This window comes from Oncorhynchus keta, chromosome 22 (genome assembly GCF_023373465.1).
Source record: "Oncorhynchus keta strain PuntledgeMale-10-30-2019 chromosome 22, Oket_V2, whole genome shotgun sequence".
NCBI lineage: Eukaryota > Metazoa > Chordata > Actinopteri > Salmoniformes > Salmonidae > Oncorhynchus > Oncorhynchus keta.
The window spans coordinates 39,430,303-39,445,245 of NC_068442.1; the positions used below are offsets into that span (position 1 = coordinate 39,430,303).

Here is a 14,943-nt window from a genome sequence, read left to right on the forward strand (position 1 = left end):
ATAACCAGTACCACAAATGTGGCTCATCTTTTAGCCAGTTACATTTCTATGGCAATGAATCCTTCAGCTCTTGAAGGGGGAAACCCCTTGTTTTAATGGCATTCCAATAGAGATGTATCTATATTTTGATTAACTACAGAAAGATCCATTACTATCATGTTTTAATTACTCATATATAAATGGAAAACTGTCAGACACACCAAAAGAGGGACTAAGAAAGGCCCATCCTATGTTTAAGAGTGGGCTCTTTGCCTTTATGCAGATTTAAAACCTTTACATGTTCGGTAGATTGCCAATGTTTAAAGTATCCTGCTTTTTTAAAGTCATACAGAGTTGGGGGAAAAAAAATAAATTTCATCCTCCAGAAAATGGATATTTAATATTACAGCCCACTGGCTAAACTCTAATGTACTGAAGACAACAACAAAATAATTATTGGAAAAAATGTACTTGAAGGGTATAATATTTATAAAGGACATTGTAAACAAGGATAGTATAATTGTCACACAAGCAACTAATAGTGTATGGAGGTGTATGCTCAACATAAAATGATATCCAACTCATCGTTGCTTTGCCACTAAATTGGAAGAGACGATATCAAACAAAATTTACACATCAACCCGTTCCTTTCAATTTTTAAGCTATTATAACAAATACTTTCTACAAAAAGAACGTTCAATATGTGGGGCATTGAACAGTCAGCCTTGTGCAGACTCTGCTACAAGGAAACAGAATCAATAGAACATATTTCCTGGTACTGTCCATCGGTGAATCGCTTTTGGAGTCTGATCCCGGGATGGTTGTTATGTCATAATATCAGAGTTCAGATGGACCTGCAAACTGTATTGTTAGGAGATCTGAAAAACCACGATCAGTCAATGGGAAATATCATTATACTATTGGGTAAAGTATTTATTTTTAGGGTAATATCAGTAGAAATGTTACATAGGGAGGTTCAGGAGCCTTGTGAGACATCACAGTAAATGGAGGAATGTATTGCAAAAGGAAATAACAAAATGACATTATTCTGGGAAAGATGGGTTAATCTGTCGAGGGTTGGAGTTAAGATCACAACAAATGGCGGATTGGCCAACTGTGGATGAAAATCCAACTCTTGCAGAAAGAGGAAATTAGGAATGTATAATTATTTAACTACATGAAGTGTTGTCATTGGTTTACACCAATCAGGTGGGGGGGGAGTATAACATGAATAAAGGGGATTAAAAATGATGGTTAAAAAATTACATCGATAGATAGTGCCCACAATCTTCAATATTGAAGCTGATCTCGTAAGACATCACAGTAAAGGACCAAGGAAATCAACTTCAAGTTTTAATGTCGCATGCACAAGTACAGTGAAATGCTTTTCTTGCAAACTCAAAACCCAACAATCTAATAATCAATAACAATGTAATACTAGAAAAAAAAGAAATATGAAGAACACAACAAGTAACTAAGCATACTATAAACAGGGTGAGTTCCAATACCATATTTACAATGTGCAAGGATACTGGAGTGATGGAGGGAGATATAAATAGGGGTAAGGTGACTAGGCATCAGGATATAAGATAAACAGAGTAGCGGCAGCTTGTATGAGTGAGTGGGTGGGTGTGCATGTGTGTAGTGTCAGTATAAATGTATGTGCATGTTGTGTGAGTGAGCAGATGATGGAGTGTGTGTGTAGGGCCCTGTGAGTGTGCATAGAGACAAAAAATAAAAAGGTCAATGAGGATACAAGCTTATAGTACCCATCTGGTCTTGGAGTTGCCTAGGCTAGCTAATGCTAGCCAACTTCTTTCACCAATTAGCTTCAGCAGGCTGGTGTGTGGGACCATGGCAAAATTTGTTAGCCCATCTCTGGGGCTAGTTAGGGGCCAATATTTTCATGTTGCACAACCTTTAGTAGTTTCATGAAATGCTATATATAATGCTATAATATTTGTATATTTTAAACAATTTATAGTTTGTATTGACATTTTAAAATGTTGTCCCATGTACTTTGTGTAATTTACTGATGGTCCCTAACTAGTCCCATAGGGAATCGAATATCAAACCAAATTGACCACTGGTGAATTGATGATCACTTGGGTGCTGCCAGATCTGGGCATGTGGGCAGATTTGAAATGAACCCAACCCAAGGAAAACTGTTACGGTACCCTTCATTCCGTGGCATCCATTTTTTTTCCTATCAGAGCTGTGGACACCACTGGTTTGATACAATGTTTATTCCTTTCTGGGGATATCACTATTGACTTGGCTCGATAATCAGAGGGTGAAATGTGTTTTGCATAATTTAATTCAAAAAATAGAAATGTGCCCTTGGTCAAGCTTAATGAGGTTCTTTCATGTGGCAGATTAAAGTACCACGGAAGCAAATCTGCTGGAAAAAAAATGACTGTCAACAGTCATATTTTAGCTCCAGGCACTGAGGGGAACAACATCAATTTCAGTCCAACAAAGTGAAGGTTATCACCTCTTCTAACAAAGTCAACCAGGTGGTTGGAATTAGACCATTTCTCCAGGGCTTGGCAGGGCTGGAAGGCAGTTTTAGGACAGGACACCCTACTTCTCTCTTGCCTTAGTTAGGGAGGAAAAGACAAAACACCAGAGAGGAAGAACAGAGAAGCCATTGGCTTCTCCAGGCTCTCAAAGCAGTAGACTAGTTTTGTTAAATGAGGGCTCTGGTGATTTGTTTTCGGGGTTATCTCTGACACTGCAGGGATGCTCTGGTCCCCAGCCTGCTCTCTCATGTCTTACCTTGCACTTCTGTAGCTGAGACGCAGTAGGAGCGAAGGCGTACGTCCTCTGTAAAGACAAATGATCTCAAGAGATGGTAGAGCACACACTGCTTTAAAAGCCCATCTGTTGGTTCTCTCACAATGCTAACAATGGCCATACAAGCTCTTTTCTGCTCATTTTACCATATTGTATTCCTTACTTGTTTCAAGTTTCAATGTCACATGCACAGTGAAATCCCTTTCTTGCAAACTCAAAACCCAACAATGCAATAACACACAATAAATATTAAGATCAAAATAAGTAAGTAAGCATACTATCTATGTACATGGTCAGTTCCAGTACAACTTTTACAATGTACAGGATTACTTGATTGATGGAGGTAGATATAGTATGTATAAGGGTAAGGTGACTAGGCAACAGGATATAAAATAAACAGAGTAGCAGCAGCTTGTATGTGAGTGGGTGAGTGTAGAGTCATAAATGTATGAGAGGGAGCAGATGATGGAGTGAGTGTGTAGGGCCCTGGGAGTGTGCGTAGAGACAGTGTAAAAATAAAATGTCAATAAAGATACAAGGTTAACTCAGTCTGTGTAGCTATTTTATCAGTCTTATTGCTTGGGGACAGAAGCTGTTCAAGAGCCTGTTTGGTGCCAGACTTGATTCACCGGTACTGCTTTCCGTGCGGAAGCAGAGAGAATAGTCTGGCTTGGGTGGTTTGATTCTGGTTGGTACCTGCCACCTTACCCTTATATTTTTAACGATTTTCTGGGCCTTCCTACCACACCGCCAGATGTCCTGGATGGCAGGGAGCTCGGCCCCAGTGATGCTTCGAACACACCGTCAGCATCATTACGCAAAATAGTATGCAGCATCATTTTTTACCTTTATTTAACCAGGCAAGTCAGTTAAGAACACATTCTTATTTTCAATGACGGCCTGGGAACAGTGAACTGCCAGTGAACTGCCTGTTCAGGGGCAGAACGACAGCTCGGGGGTTTGAACTCGTAACCTTCCGGTTACTAGTCCAACACTCTAACCACTAGGCTACGCTGCCGCCCCGGCATACATCTGGATATGTATGCAACAAAAGTTCAACATTCACCATTTCTATCAAGCCGTCTACGCATACAGTTTGACACACACGTTCGATAAATCCAACAATTGTACCACACCAAACTGCCTCTGCAAGGCAATACTGCAAGGCAAACTATAGCGTCATGCGATTGAGGGCGGTGCTATTGCCATAACAGTCACTGATGCAGCCAGTAAAAATGTTCTCAATGGTACAGCTTTAGAACTGTTTGAGGATTTCAGGGCCTATGCCAAACTTTTTCAACCTCCTGAGGGGGAAGAGGCACTGTCATGCCTTCTTCATGACTATGCGCGTGTGTTTGGACCATTTGAAGTCTTTAGTGATTTGGACACAGAGGAACTTGAAGCTATTGACCTGCTCCACTACAGCCCGTCAATGTCGATGGGGGCGTGCTTGCCCCCCCCAGTTTAGCTCCTTGGTCTTACTGACGTTGAGGTAGAGGTTGTTGTTCTGGCACCACACTGCCACGTCACTGACCTCCCTGTAGGCTGACTCATCATTGCCGTTGATCAGGTCTACCACCGTTGTATCATCAGCAAACTTGTTGATGGTGTTGGAGTTGTGCACGCAGTTGTGGGTGAACAGGGAGTACAGGAGGGGACTAAGAACACACCTCTGTGGAACACCTGTGTTGAGGGTCAGTGTGGCGGAGGTGACGTTGCCCACCCTCACCACCTGGGGTCGGCCCATCAGGAAGTCCAGGATCCAGTTGCAGAGGGAGGTGTTCAGACCCAGAGTCCTAAGCATGGTGATGAGCTTGGAGGGCACAATGGTGTTGAACGCTGAGCTGTAGTCAATGAACAGCACTCTTACATAGGTATTCCTCTTATCTAGGTGGGTAAAGGCTCCTATTAATTTTCCTGCAAGGCAACTTGATAGTAGTTTTAGAAATCTGATCAGTAAGTCTGTTTTCTATATTGTCAGCGGTGGTATGAGGGCAGTTGTGCGCAAGCAGTAACATCATTCCCTCAGTTATTGTCACATGGATTTGGGTCCTATAGGAATGTGATACCCCTACAGCAGTTTTCTTGAGCTCCGATGGATGGCATGATATGGAATCTTAAAGGGCCATTATGAATATGCAGAGGAGATGCAAATGAAGAGATGGTAATTGCGAAGGCTGAGCACAAACCCATGAAAATTACAGTCAGTTTTCAATAAACAAGTCAGTTTGTTGTTGTTCGATTCTAACCATGTTCCTGTCTGTTAAAATGAAAATAATTGGAGTTGACTTCAAGGGGTAAACGGTTTGTCATCCTTTTTAATCACAACTCACCACATGAGTATATGTGGAATTCAGACCTTTTGAGTCAATTTCTATGCTAAACACATACAAGTAGGTCAAATTAATGTCCCCATCTGCGAACCTTAATTTAAAACCCTTCTGGCAATTAGTAAAATGTCTCCATAGTGATTTATTGTGGTCCTTTTAACACGTCATAGCTGACCGCCGAGAGGAACTCATGTTCAACCATCCACTGTCATTGCATGTACACTAGGATTGAACAACTCCTTATTTAGTGTTATTCTCTCTCTTCCTTTCCCTCCGTCTCTCACTCTCTGTTGTTGTGTGTTTGCAGGTGGCAGAGCTGGAGGCTCAGAGTGGAGGGCCTGGTCCCAGTGGGTCTGAGACAAGGGATGAGCTGACCCAGTCATTGGAGGAGCTGGAAGCCTTGCTCAAATCAAAAGATGAGGTAAAGCTTGGGGCTCTGACCCTCTTCTAGGCAACCAGGTACTGCTAACCTCAAGGAGCCAGGCTTCTAGGCTCTCTAGACAGTGCCGTTGAAAGAAACTAGTGAGGTATAAACACAGGTTTTTGCTTGAGAATCTCAAAAAACTAGTCGTTCTTGAGTTTTTTTTAAAGCACTTCCCATCTGGAAGTAGAAAGCCTTGGTAGAGGTATTTTGCATACTGTAAATTCCACCTCTTGTTCAAAGGAAATTGCTTTAGGTATATCTATATTAGATGGATTAAATGAATCCCAGCTGCATTATGGAAAACCTGTCAGTCATCCAAACAATCTGATTTATTAGATTTTGAGAAAGGACAGTTATTTTGGAGCAGCTACAAAGTTGGTCTACTGCTCAGTGCTATGAGTAATGACAACGCCCAAAACATTCTGAAAATAGGGTATCACATTTTCATGCCTTCATAAAGTAGTCAACCCCATTGACTTTTCCACAATTTGTTGCATAATTATTTTTTTTGTCGATCTATATATACTCGTCAAAGTGGAAGAAGAATTTTTAAAACTTTATGAAAAATAAAACACTGATCTTGATTTAATCATATTAGAAACATATTTGGCAGCAATTACAGCTGTGAGTCTTGTTGGGTAAGTCTAAGAGCTTTGCATACCTGGACTGTACAATATTTGCCCCTTTTATTTTTCAAACTCTGTCAAGTTGGTTGTTGATCGTTGCTAGATAACAATTTAAGTCTTTCCATAGATTTACAAGCCAATTTAAGTCAAAACTGTAACTAGGCTACTCAAGAACAGTTTAGATTTGGCCTTTTGTTATAAGTTACTGTCCTGCTGAAAGGTGAATTTGTCTCCCAGTGTCTGTTGGAAAGCAGACTGAACTAGGAATTTCCTCTAAGATTTTGCCTGTTCAGCTCTATTTCATTTATTTTATCCTAAAACAAATCCCCTCGTCCTTGCTGATGACAAGCATAGCCATAACATGATGCAGCCAACACTATGCTTGAAAATATGAAGAACGGTACTCAGTAATGTGTTGGATTTGCCCCAAACATAATGCTTTTTATTCAGGAAAAAAAGTTAATCTCTTTGACACATTCTTTGTAATATTACTTGTGCCTTGTTGCAAACAGGATGCATGTTTTGGAATGTTTGTACTCTGTACAGGCTTCCTTCTTTTCACTCTGTTATTTAGGTAAGTATTGTGGAGTAACTACCATGCTGTTAATCCATTATCAAGTTTATCTTATCACAGCAATTAAACTCTGTAGCTGTTAACCTCTTGATTCTAGCCATCCCGGATCCGGGATCGTGAATACAGCCTCAAGCTCATTACCATAACGCAACGTTAACTATTCATGAAAATCGCAAATGAAATGAAATAAATATGCTAGCTCTCAAGCTTAGCCTTTTGGTAACAACACTGTCATCTCAGATTTTCAAAATATGCTTTTCAACCATAGCAAAACAAGCATTTGTGTAAGATTATTGATAGCTAGCGTAGCATTTAGCGTAGCATTCAGCATGCAACATTTTCACAAAAACAAGAAAAGCATTCAAATAAAATAATTTACCTTCGAAGAACTTCAGATGTTTTCAATGAGACTCTGATTCAATGATTTATTGAATGTTTTTGCTGGTTTTTGTGAAATGTTGCCTGCTAAATGCTAACGCAAAATGCTAACGCAAAATGCTAACGCTAAATGCTAACGCTAAACGCTAAATGCTAGTTTGCTATGGTTGAGAAGCATATTTTGAAAATCTGAGATGACAGTGTTGTTAACAAAAGGCTAAGCTTGAGAGCAAATTAATCTATTTCATTTAATTTGCGATTTTCATGAATAGTTAACGTTGAGTTTGAGTTTATTTTTTATTTTTACAGGGACAGTGCACATTAATCAACGTTTCAGTAAAAGTGCCGGTTTTAGCCAGCCGGCTAATTTTCAACCGCAGTCCCTGGGCAGGTTATTAAAACAATTACAATATAGACAATAGCAACATAGAACAAGCAAGACATAGCATACAGACAAGAGCAACATAGGACAAGCAAGACGTAGCATACAGACAGAGCAGCATAGAACAAAAAGCAGCAAGACAAAATTCATAAAAGCAACAAAGTGTTTCCACACCTCACAAGCTACAGACAACAGACAACATGGAAAGCGGCAACACACAGCTAGGGACCATGTTCACAAATCTGATTGACCTTTAGCCATGTCTTCAAGCATTTTGTGAAAGTGTGATATGTGGTGCAGTTATGTGTGTCTGATGGCAGTGTATTCCAGACATGGGAAGCTCTCACAGAGAATGCAGATTTACTAAAGGTGCTTTTCCTTAGGGGAACTATACAGTCACCTCTCGTGGCAGACCTTGTGGATCTGCTGCCATATGTCTGGGTTTTCTGTTTAACTAAAATATTGAGTGGAGGGGGAGCCAGGCCATTAAGGATCTTGAATACAAGACATGCGTCGGTGTATTGCACAAGATTTTCCCAACTCAAAAGCTCATGCTTTCTAAGGATGTGACAATGATGATGGCTATTGGGCTTCCTATCAAGCACTTTGAGAGCCTGTTTGTAGACAGACTGAATAGGTTTTAATGTTGTACAGCAAGCTTGGGCCCAACTAGTCAAGCAGTATGTTAAGTGGGGGAGTATCATAGAGTTGAAGTACAGTTTTGCTACCTCTGTAGTCAAACAATTTCGTATAAATCGGAAATTAGCTAGGTTGAATTTAGTTATTTGAATTACCTTTTTCACATGCTTTTTAAAAGAGAGGTTGGAATCAAGTATGATGCCAAGGTACTTAAAATCGGATACCACCTGGAGCTTCTCCCCTGACACATAGACATCTGGCTCAGTAGCATCTGTTGCCCTCTTTGTGAAGAACATGCAAACAGTTTTTTTCACATTGAGATGCAAACACGAGTCACTGAGCCACTTTGTAACCTGGACCATTACAGTAGTGAGTTCTTGTGCAGCTTGTTGTTTGCTCTTTGCATGCACATATATCACTGTATCATCTGCATACATTTGAACTTCAGACCCAGTACAGACAGAGGGCAGATCATTCATGTACAGGCTGAACAGGAGGGGCCCCAGTATTGACCCTTGGGGCACGGCCACATCATAGCTACGAGTGGGCGACAGCTCATTGCTCACTCTGACACACTGAGTTCTGCCTTCAAGATATGATTTCATCCATCTCAAGGCATCAGGGGAAAAGTTGAACTTGGACAATTTTGTGATGAGAATCTGATGGTTAACAGTATCAAAAGCCTTCCTTAGGTCCAGAAACACAGCCCCAACAGCACCCCCTTTGTCCATCTTGGACTTCACATTTTCCAGAAGAAAGCAGTTGGCCGTTTCTGTGGAGTGTTTCGCTCTGAAGCCAAACTGCATGGAGTGTAATGTGAAGGGGCTGTTGTTGAGGTGGGCAATCAGTTGTTCTGCTACACACTTTTCTACAACCTTTGACACTAAAGGTAGTATACTAATGGGCCTGTAGTTACTCACGTCAGCAGGGTCGCCTGATTTAAAGATGGCCGTTATTATGGTCGACTTCCATACCCTTGGAAACACACCGAGACCAATAGATGTGTTGGTGACCTTAGTAATGGGGCCAATGAGTGACTCTTTGTAGTTTTTAAGAAAGGTAGAGTCCATCCCAAACACATCTTTGGCTTTAGAGTTCTTTAGTGAGCTAATCACCTTGTTCACCTTTGACTCAGAAACCTCCCTTATGATGAAGACAGGTTGAGTGTCATTCACTAGCACTGAGCCCAAAAAACAGTGGAGGGGTTCTGTGTCAGTACCCTGACAGAGTCAATAAAGTAGGAATTGAAGGCTATTGCTATTTCGTTATGGTTATGGTAATGAGCTTGAGGCTGTATTCACGATCCCGGATCCGGGATGGCTCGACGCAAGAAGTTAACAGTCATCTCAGATTGATAGCTAGCGTAGCATTTAGCGTAGCATTTAGCGTAGCATTCAGCGGGCAACATTTTCACAAAAACAAGAAAAGCATTCAAATAAAATAATTTACCTTTGAAGAACTTCAGATGTTTTCAATGAGGAGACTCTCAGTTAGATAGCAAATGTTCCGTTTTTCCTGAAAGATTCTTTGTGTAGGAGAAATCGCTCCGTTTTGTTCGTCACGTTTGGCTACCAAAACAAAAATGATAATTCAGTCATCAAAACGCCTAACTTTTTTCCAAATTAACTCCATAATATCGACTGAAACATGGTAAACGTTGTTTAGAATCAATCCTCAAGGTGTTTTTCACATATCTCTTCGATGATCTATCGTTTCCTGTTTGAAGTTTCATCTTGGTTTCGCCTGTAGCATCAGTTCTGTGGCACTCACAGATAATATCTTTGCAGTTTTGGAAACATCAGTGTTTTCTTTCCAAAGCTGTCAATTATATGCATAGTCGAGTATCTTTTCATGACAAAATACCTTGTTTAAAACGGGAACGTTTTTTTCATCCAAAAATGAAATACTGCCCCTAGTGTTCCAAGAGGTTAAATAATTACTATGGGCCTCATGGTGAAATCCCTGAGTGTTTTCCTTCCTCTCCGGCAACTAAGTTAGGAATGACGCCTGTATCTTTGTATTGACTGGGTGTATTGATACACCATCCAAAGCCTAATTAATAATTTCACCCTGCTTAAAGGGATATGTAGTGTCTGGTATTTATTTTTTTACCCATCTACCAATAGGTGCCCTTCTTTGCAAGGCATTGGAAAACCTCCCTGGTTTATTCAACATACTTTTGGCCATGTAGTGTATGTGGACACCATCAAATTAGTGGATTCGGGCTATTTCAGCCACACGTGTTGCTGGCAGGTGTATAAAATCAAGCACACCGCCATGCAATCTCCATAGACAAACATTGGCATTAGAATGGCCTTTACTGAAGAGCTCATTGACTTTCAACGTGGCACCTTCATTGGATGCCACCTTTCCAACAAGTCAAATTTCTGCCCTGCAAGAGCTGCACCGGTCAACTGTAAGTGCTGTTATTGTGGAAACATCTAGGAGCAACAAAGGCTCACCTGGAAAGTGGTAAACCATACAAGCTCACAGAACGGGATCCCAGAGTGCTGAAGCGTGTAAAAAATTGTCCTCGGTTGCAACACTCACTACTGCGTTCCAAACGGCCTCTGGAAGCAAACTCAGTACAATAACTGTTTGTCGGGAGCTTCATGAAATGGGTTTCCATTGCTGAGCAGCTGCACACAAGTCTAAGATCACCATGCGCGATGCCAAGTGTCGGCTGGAGTGGTGCCAAGCTTGCCGCCATTGAACTCTGGAGCAGTGGAGACGCGTTCTCTTCATTCTTGACGATTCTGTGCTTCCAATTTTGTGGCAAATGTTTGTGGAAGGCCCTTTTATGTTTCAGCATGACAATGCCCCCGTGCCCGAAGCGAGGTCCATACAGAAATGGTTTGTCGAGATCGGTGTGGAAGAACATGACACAACAAACTTTTGAAAAAGTCAAGGTGGTTGAACACTTTCTGAAGGCACTGTATCTAAATGGATCCATTTCCTTGTGGCATTGTAGTGCTCTCTCAAACCTTCACATTCTAAACAAGCAAAACTTCAGCAAGGATGACTCATACAAGGTCACTTTGTACTGGAGCCCATGAGGGAAATTTCAGTAACAGCAAGATGTCCCAAAGTTTGACAATCTTCCAGGCTACACAAGAGATGATTTGACATCTCTCTTTAAAAAAGGAATAAATATGTGGATTCAAAAATTTATGATTCGATAGAGTTCAGAGAAAACATATATTTAGATGTTTATTTTTTGTCACACACTGACCAGATAGGTGTTGTTTTACAGGGGCAGCCATAGTATTACAGCACCCCTGGAGCAAACTAGGGTTAAGTACATCGGCAGATTATTCACCTTGTTGGCTTGGGTATTTGAACAAGCTATCTTTCGGTTACTGGCCCAACGCTCTAACCACTACAGTCCTTTGTGGACCCCAGGAAGAGTAGCTGCTGCTTTTAACAGCTAATGGGTATCCTAATAAAAAAACAAAGGATTACTGTATTTGTGGTTTCTTTTTTTAGATAATCCACAATCTACATAGCAGGAAATCAGATATCCATGAGTTGGAGAAAGAGAGAGAAGAGGCTGTTCAGAGACTTCAGGTGAGTTTGGGGAATTGGGTTAGAACATGCATTTTTGGCTTCTCTACACTAGTGAATACTGAACACCAGTGATTATCAACCGCTTTAGGGGCTCTGTGAAAGTTTTCAAAGGGTATGCAAAAAAGCAGGGTGGGGGGGAACAATTGATATGACATTGAACATTTTAACATGAATTGATCTGTAGTCCTCTGTCACTTGTGGACCTTCTAGGATCTGGAGACACGAAACGCAGAACTGGAGCAACGGGTGGAGAGCGCCGAGCAGACTCTAGCTTCCACTCTGGAGGAGCGGGAACAGGGGCAGAGTGAGGTTCAGCGGGTCGTCGACGTCCTTGAAGTCAAGATATACGACCTGAATGACCTGCGACAGAGCTTGGCCAAGCTCATCAGCAAATAGCACACCACAATGACAGAAGTTTTAAGGGCGATGGACAAGGAAGGAAAATTAAGCTCTTTCAGAACAATGTTTTCTTAAGCACATAACTGCAGTGAATGAGAGTAGCACCTTGACTTCACCTGTTGCAGCTGTACATAAGAACCAGTTATATTGTTAGGTGGGAGGCTGGGAGCATAATCCACAGGGTCCGTTTTTCTATTTAAACGTTGTTCTGTTGACCTTTACACCATTGTCATGTACATGTAGTTAGGTTATGATTCTGTCAACCTCCTTTTTATAGAGGTTCTTAAACTTCAAACGTAGTTGAATTGAATCTGGGGTTGCGCTTAAAAATGTAGGTGCCTAATTATTGTTTACATTTGTCAATATTATGAATGATGAATAAGTTAACTTCTATTGTCTTATGTATTGTATTACATCAACAGTTGCCATAATAATGATTTGGTGATCCTACAGAGAAGTTACTGCAGAATGATGAGCTGCAGAGGACTTGTCACCAAAACTGCATGAACTCCGCAAATAACCTTGCCAAGTACAGTAATGTGAGTTATGCGCATTATCCAATGTGCAATCGTTTACAAATAGATTTATTAAAAGCACAAGTAGTGTTATTAGTAAATATGTCCTGTACTTGATTCAATACATATAGCTAACTTGGTATCTGAACTTTCACTGATGCACACCAAGTGATTTTCTTCTGACCTCGACTTTGAGGCATTTTTTTCTTGGTATTAAGTACAAATAAGGTTAAATCAGTGTTGAATTAGCAATACTATTTTTTGACAAGTACTCTAGGTTATGTAGCATCACCAAAGCATATTTTTGTTAATTTATACAAACTTCAATTGTATTCTGTTGAACAATGTGGTTTCTCATTTTGCTTCAAATGAACATTGACTACCTTGAAGTGTTTGTTACTGACTATCCATTTTAATCCAACAATTGATGTGAGGATAATCGGAAAGTTTCACCTGCTCTGTGTACGTCATGATGCCTATATATTCTTCGTTTTTGGAACATGGTCGTTTTACATTCTACTAGCCCATCTCTGACCTTCTGGAGAAAAGTGGCCCAAAAATGTTTTTTAACAATACAAAATGCAGTACCAAAGATGCACTTACTTTTCTAATCCACGTAGCATACTCGTTCTGTACTGACTGGACTGCACGATACATTTTAAGAAAATTAAAAAATAACTTGAATTGTCTATGGAATTTTTCTGTCATTAAAATTGAGAGTAGGATCTCTTATCCTTATCCTCTTCATATTCACAAGTTATTTAAGCCCTGTTTTCCATAGGCAACGGGGCTAGCTCGAATTGCGTTTCCACTGCCTCCAGAAATTCCAAATGATGCCATGTTGCTAGGTAGCCAATGTATGACTGCAGCTGGCTTCGCTAATGTTGCTAGCTTCAGCAAGATGTTGAATTATTTAATTAATGCTCACCATGCTGTAACTAACGTTACACCATACTCCTCCTGCCAGTGCCCGCCAGACTCTGCCTTGTATTTAGCTTGCTAACGCTAGCTAGCTAAATGGTTAGTGTCATCGCTAGCATAACAGGCTAACGTTAGCTAGCTGAATTCCTACCTCGCTTACAATGGCATTGGCAATTAGCTAGCTAGCAAACCAGACGACAGGTTTGATAGAATGTAGCTTTAAATACGCCCTGGCCAGCTAAAGTTTCTAGCTAGCTTGTTTCAACTCTGATTTGCTAGCTAGCATTTGAGGGTTGATTGTTCTCATGAAAGTTGATTGTGTAGTGCAAAACATTTACGAAGGATCCAGATATGGTGGTAATTCGCATCATGTCTGACTACTGCAGTACTGCTTTTCCATGTGCTAGCTAACAGGAACAATCCCAGACTAGCTAAACTTGGTGTCAGCATCCAGCAGTGATCAAGCTGGTGGTTGCATAGTAATGGTTCAGCCTGAATTATAGTCGGGCTGGCACCAGTTGTGGAACTGGGCTGCGCTAGCCCGAGTTTCCCTCGAATTTGAGAATTGCATTCGAGCCAGATCGAATTTGGCCCTCATTTTAAGTGCCAGTGGAAATGGGGCTTTTTTGACCACCACCAATACTTCAAATACCTCAGCAAACTGATTTCTTAATTCATCCAGTGTTTCAGCGTGTTTAAATACTGTAAAAAAGTATCACCCCCCCCAAGTAATCATAAAACATTATTGGATAGGTGAAAGGTGGTGTATATTTGTTGTATTTTCCTGTAATTTCACAAGGGAGTAAAGTAATCATTTTCCAGTATTAAAACAGGGCCTTACTAATCACACTGAACAACACACTTGCCTGATTTGACCTTACTTTCAGCATAGGAGGAACCCATGTTTATAATATTGAAAATGGAAGTTATTGTATGTGTAACTAAAATCTTTGTGTACAGTTCAACATTAAACGTTTGCAAAAATGTGGTTATTTTTCAATGCTATGTATTTGATTAATTGTAGTAGCCAATTAACAATGAACTACAGATATCTTGAGAAAATAATCGATTGATACCAGTGCTTGACTTGGGCATGCGCACACCGGAGCTGAGAACCGGCATCTAAATGTTCTTCTGCTAGAGCTCCTGCACCTCCTATAGAATATTAGCTCAAAATTATTGTGGAGCTCCTGCACCTAAACAGCACCAGCACCCAAAATGAGTACCAGAACCTATTTCAGTCCAAGTCAAACACCGACTGCCACATCAGTCATTTAACAGATTTGTTTTTTATGAACTCCCCTTAGTTTAGGGGTCTGAATAGTTGATTTGCCAGTAATTTGGGAGAGATTTTCCATTTAGTTTTGAACAAGAGCCCTGTTTTTCAACTCTAATAAAAAAATCCTGTCTACT

General features: G+C 40.6%; 1 protein-coding gene across 2 annotated transcripts in view; it reads left to right on the forward strand.

The window, feature by feature from the left end:
- Nucleotides 1–14,518, forward strand: part of LOC118401475 (homer protein homolog 3-like) — a 39,766-nt gene extending 25,248 nt beyond the window's left edge. For both annotated transcript variants that reach the window (XM_052475237.1, XM_035799007.1), the window contains 3 exons: nucleotides 5,413–5,526; nucleotides 11,615–11,695; nucleotides 11,906–14,518. In XM_052475237.1, coding sequence (XP_052331197.1) covers nucleotides 5,413–5,526; nucleotides 11,615–11,695; nucleotides 11,906–12,091 — 381 coding nt within the window. In that variant the 3' untranslated portion in view covers nucleotides 12,092–14,518. The remainder of the gene's footprint in view (nucleotides 1–5,412; nucleotides 5,527–11,614; nucleotides 11,696–11,905) is intronic.
- The last annotated feature ends 425 nt before the right edge of the window (nucleotides 14,519–14,943 follow it).